This window comes from Zophobas morio, unplaced genomic scaffold (assembly GCF_036711695.1).
Source record: "Zophobas morio isolate AGI-343-1 ecotype UQ-CSIRO unplaced genomic scaffold, CSIRO_AGI_Zmor_V1 ptg000014l, whole genome shotgun sequence".
Classification (NCBI taxonomy): Eukaryota; Metazoa; Arthropoda; class Insecta; order Coleoptera; family Tenebrionidae; genus Zophobas; species Zophobas morio.
In genome coordinates this window covers 1,852,634-1,860,758 of record NW_026972119.1, presented here as the reverse complement: position 1 = coordinate 1,860,758, position 8,125 = coordinate 1,852,634, and the positions used below count along the sequence as shown (strand labels likewise).

Here is an 8,125-nt window from a genome sequence, read left to right as displayed (position 1 = left end):
GCAACAGTATGTCATGCCATTCGGGCCACGTAAACACTCTACTAGGCAGTGTCCGATACCACGTTTGCGCTGGGCCTCTTAGTTTGCTCAACGCCAAATGACACGTTGTCCTGTCGTCCCAATTATAAATTTGAGCGTACTCACCAATCGACTCCAACCACTCGTCAACCTCGTTTTCTAAAGGATCGAATTCGGCAATAATGCTGCCGGCCGTAGAAAGGGGGATCCCACGTACCTGCTGGCGAGTCTCACGCACCTCCACCTGCTCTGCCAGCTTACCAAACCCAGCTGCTATAGCCTCACTGATTTGCGAAACAGAAGCAGGACCAGGACTGCTGCGACCAGGACTGTCGCCACTCCTCGTCCTCGAGTGAGCTCGCAAGCGGTGCCGTCTCGCAAGTTGTTGTTCTGGAGTCGGTTCCCGCAACTTCTTGTGCTTTTGCCGCCGCTCATGCCGTGAACGAGACCCACTTGCACCATCACTAGATTCACTCCGGCGCGAACGTCGCCGTTTGTCTTTTTTATGGCGTCGCTGCTCTTTCGGCATTGTCGTACAAGTGCACGCAAGGGTTTAAAGAATCCCACTTCTGATGTCAGCACAGTTTTAGGAAAAAGAAACCAAACGCAGAATTTAGCAGTTTATTCTTTTAAAACGCAATCATCGTGTATCAGCATCCGAACACAAGTCCATTCCTGTCCCTGCCGTCTCCGCGTCGGTGTTGCTCGGACAGTCTCGACCGTTGGCGACCCGCCGCCTCCGGCTGCCGAGCTCGCCCGATGGAAAATGCTGACATACCTATAGCCATTTTTGGAAACAGGTGATAGTAACGGACAAAACGCTTTGCTAATGGACTGATGGGCTTTGCAAACTGCCTTGTTTACTGAATTTTCCCTAGAATTTTCTAGAATATTTTCAATAATTTGGTAATTTGTTTTGCAAGAGCAAATAGTTTTGTTTAACATGTTTTAAAAATTAACTTATACCGCCAAAGCACTCAAGAAAATAGAAAATCTATTGCGTTACTTTCGTTCGGCAGATACGCATTTGAAGTGCTGACAATACGTAACCTTGGTTATAAAGTAATCAAAGCTGATTACTTGGGTGTGAATCAGACAGTGAAGGCCGTGTGTGTGACGAGAATCAGAAGTCATTTCCACTTCTGTTGTAAGTTCTAGATTACATTACATTACATAATTCTAGTAACATTGTTTATGCAGTAAATCGTTCACAGTATAATAAATGATAAACACGCCACAGTTAATAATTCTAGAAGTAATTTATTTCCTTAATAAATGAATTTAAGTGCTGTTAAAGGAAGAACGCGTAAATGTAATGTGGTTATTCCATGATAATTTCGCCACAGTCCTTAAAACATTCAGCGTCGGCTTGGCAAATCAAAATTACCAAAAGAACGTATTGTTGGTCGTCGAGGCTTTTTTGTAGGTTTTAAAAATACAGTGTCCATAAATGATCCTGGTATTAAGGAAGGCTTTAGAATTTCTCTTGTTAATTATTTTATATTAAATTATTCTAATTTACTCTAATTATATAACCAGTTATACAGTGGAATGTTGAAATTTCAAAACCAGCTTTGATGCCAGAGTCATTTATAGACATGTTCTGTATTTCTGTTTGTCTTTTTTAGTTCAGTTTATAAGTATAGTTTCGTTGAACTGCTTCAGTTAATTTGTATCGGTTTGATGAGTCGTTCAAAATATATAGTCGCCTCACCACTTTAAGAAACTTTGACTAAAGTTATAAATCATAACGACAAAAGAAACCCGTTGGATTTAAGTACTTTACCACAGTAAGTACCTCCCTCTGATAACGTTAATGCACCCCATCCTTTTATACCTATTTTATTTGTATAATAAGTTCTTTGATCATTCATGAACACCATTATTAAGTACTATAAAATTTAATTTAATTTAATTTAAGACGCTTTGCAGTGAGATCGTACTCGTACTGGCACTTGAGGAATAGTATGTATATAAATATTATTAAACAAATTAAAGCAGGTAGAAAAGGATGGGGTCCATTAATGTTATCAGAGGGAGGTATATTTAGCCTAAGCTACTTATACTACTTAATGCGACGGTTTCTTTGTCGTTATGATTTATAACTGTAGTCAAAGTTTCTTAAAGTGGTGAGACGACTATATCTAATTTAAGTAGTTTAGATTGCAGTGTCTACTGTTTTTTTTTTTTAAGTTGCTGGGCAGTGGTGAGTGCAATCTAGCAAATTATCGTGAATTATAGTAGACGTGTGCATTCATTAGTCATTAGCATTACAGTCTAGCAAGTTTCTATTTACAAACCTTTATTTAGAATATTACTGGTTTTAAAAAATTGTTCCCAATGGTTCCATTAGATGGTACATTCCATAAGTTTCAATGATTTGAAATTGTTATGAAATGAGGCGTCATTAAGTTTAGGACATAAGGTGACATTTGTCTTTGTTGAAATAAGAGAATTTTAGTTAAAGCTAAGAATGTGAAGATTTCGCTAGGATCACCATTTATACCTAACTGACAAAGGTTTTCTGCACATATTAATGAAATACTGATGTTTGAAAGTGCATTTGGATTAGGTACGAGTACGTAACTTCCGTGAAATATCAGCCCTGCGGTATAAGATGAATGTTTATAAAGTATAAAGCTAATTCTTTCACAACCTCGCATCGCTATTTTCTGTGATTAGCGGATTTATCTGCAATAGAATTTAAAAAAGTGTCAACAATTTTTGAACAAAATTGAATATCTAATTCGTCAATTTCGTCCATTATCTGTATGTAATATTTCCAATCTGAAAATAACTGGAAGATATTTTTTAACTGTGGTCATTCACATACGTTGTTTTCATACAATTGTGCACCTGCATATTACGATATGTTATCACTTATCAATTATGTAACCGAGTAAAGTTTGTGATTACTCATTGAACTTAATGTTATTATTTTGTACAAGATATCTCCCGTTAGTTATGGAACATTTGAAGTGGCGGAGTCGTCACTATTCTATTTTTCAGCGAAATTAAAAAAAATAGATTATATGTAATTAATGAAATGTTGTGTCATTACGTAAAATTCATAAACAGTTAACTGTTCAGAACTGAACTGCAAAGGGCTGTTTAAACAAACATAAGGTACCTGACTGTAGGAGGGAAAATTACGAAATAATTTTAAGTATGTTGTATGTTCTCAGCTACAAAACCTCCTCGTCCTTTCTCAAACAAGATGACAATTTTGTGGCACATATGTGAAATTAACACATTTCTGTAGTTCACAACATCTTATCTGAAGTGAGTAGATAGCAATATCCAAATCATTATAGTCGCGTGTCGACAAATCTAAATATTGACGGCTGAATAAATAAAATAAAAACTGAATGTAACAAATCGAGCAACAGGTAACAAGTAATGGCAGTAGCACTAGCCTCTCGTCTTTCTGCTTCTTCACACTAACACAGCTCCATGAACTGAAAACCACATCAATACAATAATATACACGAGTACTAGAGGAAGTTATACCCCCCCCCCCCCTCCACAAGAAGAAGACCCACAAGAAGACAAACAGATGTCCACTTCACTTGCACGGAATCTGGTGGGATTTTAACTCGTGCATTTCGCTTTCCTTATGCAGTCCCGTCCATTCATTTTTTTATATTTATATAAAGTTTAAATGGGATATTCTTAGAATAATTTAGACCGATCATTTAGCAAGTGCTATGCCGGACAAAAAAAATTGAAACAACAAGCTTCTGTCATTTTAAAAATCCTCGTAAATCACCCATTACTGTTATTCTGGCTAACGTTTGAAAAAAAAAAAAAAAATTTGGCACTTGGAATTTATTTTGTCAACAAAGGCGGCAGCAGTATCACATTTTAATAAAGCCAAAATTGTTTGGTTACCCATGTGTTTGAGGTTTCTGAACATTTAGTTTGGCAAAACAATCTGAAGTAAGAAGTAATGTTAGTTATTCATAAAGCCAAATTTAAACGTTAAACTTCAATGTCAATATAACTTGAAGTCGTTTGAAATTTTTTGTTGGATATAGTGCATACTAAAATTGCGAAGAAGGCAACAACATTTAATTACGTCACTTAACTTATACCGTTAGGTACTCAAGATACTAGCTTCCTAAATCAAATTGAATTCATCTAGATTAGGTCGCTTACCGAATTCTCCATTATATAAATAAAAACACATTGTAAATATAGCAATGGTACACACTTCACTGTGAGAGGAGTGTCCGAGAATAAATGTTCAAAATTCAAGTTGTAGAACACATAAAAGACAACACAAAATAAGCATAAAATATCCCCTCCGTCTTCAAATTTACGATGATATTCATTTAATTGATAATAACTTTCAAAGCGCATCAGTGTTTAAATCTTGAATACTGCAATTTACTGTTTCAAAGTCCTCCCATGACAAATTAGTAAAGGTAGTTAACAACTTAAGCAAAATCATCCAGCCCTTTGCACGCATCACAATTAAAATAAGTAAGCGTAACTAAGTGAATTTTTATTTATATTTTAAATCAAAATTTACATCGCTACAATAATTATTTAAAACAGTAAAACAAATCCCACTAAAACATTTTAAAATCAGATTTAGATTGTATCAAAACTGGAGCTTTACATACAAATAAAATACTGAAATGTGCTACAACAATGTGGAGGAAAATTAAACCAGCCCCATAAATTTTATCGAAATATATTATAACATTTTGCATAGAGATATCTCTTGTATAAAATGATTACTTGTTCAGTAGTCATATAAGAAAATAAATTACATAAGTTCTAGAGATTTCATGAATTAAAATAACAATTTCACTCTTAGAAGTACGAACGAGTTGTGAAAAAATTCACCAATTTGATGGCGATTTCAAGCGTAAGTGTAAACAAATGACTCAATATGGGGGATTTTCCACCGTTGTTTCGCAATGCATAAGATCAACGAATTATTATTATATTAATTACACTTGGGAGTAACAGTGGTGTCCCTTTCATTTTCAAACACATATGACTTTGAGCACCAAACACTTGAGAGTACGCCTTTTCGCTTCGGCTGACTACAGATGGCCATCCAGTAGGGAAATAAAAGATGCCCACTACTTTTTTTTTTTTGAAAAAATATGCAAGCATGAAGGTCGTCTATATTACTGAAAAATTTGTTCTATTAAAGGCATTTTCGCGATTTGTTTTTTTTCTGGCGCTAAATTTAATTTGAAAACGGGACACTCCACAATACTTCCTTTTGTTTTCCTATCTCACTGTTCTCTCCACCTTTGCCTCCATATTTAGGTATTGATTTCGTTCATTAACTTTGATAAAAGTATTTTTTTTTTCTCTAAAAATTTAAATTTTTGCAGGAATTAAACTGGAATTCACCGCATGAAATTCTGCATTCAGTCAACATCTGATTCGTCTTAAGTTCCATTTCAACTCGACTAACTCAACATAAACCAACCATGACGACGCACGAGGTAAATCAGAAACTTGACATTGTTATTTTTGGTGCCACAGGTTTTACTGGTAAATTTGTAATTCGTACAATTGCTAAATTATCAAAAACAAAAAATCGTCAATTTACTTGGGGAGTTGCCGGACGTTCAGAAGAAAAATTAAAGCAGATTTTAAGCGATTGTGCTAATCAGATTGGTAAGTTCACATTGTCTTTGTAATTCACATTCATTTACCTAAATTTCAGAAATCTCCTTAGATGGGATTCCTGTTATTGTAGCTGATTTAAAACAAGAAGAATCTTTGAAAGGCATGGCCCGTCGTGCACGCGTTATCATTAACTGTTGTGGCCCTTTTGTATATTTTGGAGAACCAGTTCTAAGAGCATGTATAGAAGAAGGCACACATCATCTGGATGTTAGCGCAGAAGTGCACTATATGGAAGAAATGCAACTGAAATATCACAAGCAAGCTGAGGAGAAAGGGGTTTATGTTATAAGTGCATGTGCCTACCAAAGTATACCAGTTGATTTAGGCATCGTGTACATGCAGCAACATTTCACGGGAACTTTAAATTCTGTTGAAGCTTATTTAGAATATTGGGAAGAAGGAAATTCTGCACCTGGCAGTGCATTTAATTACAGTACTTGGGAGTCAGCAATTTATGTATTAGCAAATGCTAAAACACTAGAGAAAATTCGCAGTAAATTGTTTCCCCGCCGGTTACCCGATTTTGAACCCAAATTACAAATGAAGTAAGTCTTTATGTTTTTTAGATGTTATATCTTAAGTGGTCGATCGGAATACGTTTTTCATTATCAATATACATATAAAATATAGATTAGTCCTCGGAAAATCTAACCTGAGGAGCTTTGGAAATTGATCAAGTGGAATTTTCAAACTGTGTATATGTTCTGTTTCCTAATGTAAATTTCCTATTCTTGTTGTAAGAAAGGGCAAGTAGTGTTTAAAACACCAAAATTCTTTTATTTCCGATGAAACTAGAAGTGCCACAATGGGTTTTACAGTACTCTGAAACAAACATATCTTCGTATCATTTGTTCAATACGTTAGTAATCATTTTCAAGAACTTTGATCGATCACTTTGGATTAAATACCTATTTTTTATGCCGTAATACTAAGCCAGAAACTTCATAATACTGATTTATCACAAAAATAAGTTACCACTTAAATCCTACTCCTATTATTTATTTTTGTTCTGTATTAACAATTCAAAAATTCAAATATTCAAACCTTTTGATTTATTAAAATATGTCCAAAGACAATGATCAGGACAATTGTGTATGATTTGAATGAGCAGCATAAACATTTACATTTCTTAGAATGCTACCCCATAAGTCTGAAGTAATGAACAGTTGGGTGTTTCCATTTGATGGTACTGATCGTCCTGTGGTACAACGAAGTCAACGCTACTTTTACGAACGACACTCAAAACGACCCGTTCAGATTGAAACTTATTTTTCTGTGAAATCATTCACACAACTGTTATTGATAAATATTTTCGCTTTACTTGTCTTAGTACTGAGCAAATTTTCCATTGGAAGAAAATTACTTTTGAAGGTGAATAAAATTTAATCAATTGGTTATACATCTTAAATTTATTTTTTTAAGTATCCTGAAACATTCAGTGGTGGACTCATTAATCGGACCACTCCAAGTGAAGAAAAGACCGAAAACATTCGTTTCAGTATGACGTTATATGGAGAAGGATGGAAAGAAAAACTCCCTGATGCCGACCATCAGTATTCCACGACACCAAACCAAGTTATTACAGTCAAAGTAAGCGGACGCAACCCTGGTTATGGTGGCACCGCTATAATTTTGGTACTCGCAGCCATAACACTTGTATCTGACATTGATAAAATGCCTAGTAAAGGAGGAGTTTATCCTCCAGGATATGCCTTTGCCAATACCTCGTTAGCCGACAAGTTAAATGAAAATGGGGTGAAGTTTGAGATTTTGCAAAATGAAGAACTGTCTAAATCAAAATAATAATTAGGAACGAGCTGTAATTTTACATTTACTTCCACTTTTGTAAAATCATGTAAAACTTGTCAAACTGGACTACGGGATAAAAAAAAAAACTGTAAAAGCAATAATAAAGCATCAAATTGCAATATCATTTGACTGCATAAGTTGGAGTAAGTTTGAATAAAAAATTTAATAAGAAAAAATAACTGATGCCTTTAAAATATTCTTATTAAATTCAGACTTACTCCAGCTTATAATAATATAAGAATATTTATAAAAGCTTCAACATGAAAAGCGTTATGTGCCCATGATCCAGTCCGCCAAAAAAACAAAAAAAAATTATAGTATTATTCTCTGTTACTCAGATTCAATAAAAACAATGCAAATTATTTAACACTGTTTAGCTTGAACATTTACGACGCCATTCCTTAAGGATAATAATAATACTTTATTGTCCAACAGGAAAAAATTCCTAATTACATGACAACAATAAAAATAAAATAATACAGATATTCACTCAGCAATGAAATAACAAACGAAAATAATAATAAATACAAACGTTATACTTTGTTACAGATTAACTTTTAATAATGAATATGTCTGGTATGAGTTTATATATTGTAATAATCCGCCTTCCGCCTAAATTTGTAATGGGAACAAAATTTTT

The 8,125-nt window shown here is 34.4% G+C and overlaps 1 protein-coding gene across 1 annotated transcript; it reads left to right on the top strand.

Moving 5' to 3' along the window:
* The first annotated feature begins 1,059 nt into the window (after positions 1-1,059).
* On the top strand, positions 1,060-7,847 carry LOC135129132 (saccharopine dehydrogenase-like oxidoreductase). Its single transcript, XM_064056213.1, has 5 exons — positions 1,060-1,165; positions 5,376-5,664; positions 5,714-6,221; positions 6,810-7,047; positions 7,099-7,847. Exons 2-5 carry the CDS (start codon positions 5,475-5,477, stop codon positions 7,477-7,479), a joined length of 1,317 nt encoding a protein of 438 aa, XP_063912283.1. The 5' UTR covers positions 1,060-1,165; positions 5,376-5,474; the 3' UTR covers positions 7,480-7,847.
* The last annotated feature ends 278 nt before the right edge of the window (positions 7,848-8,125 follow it).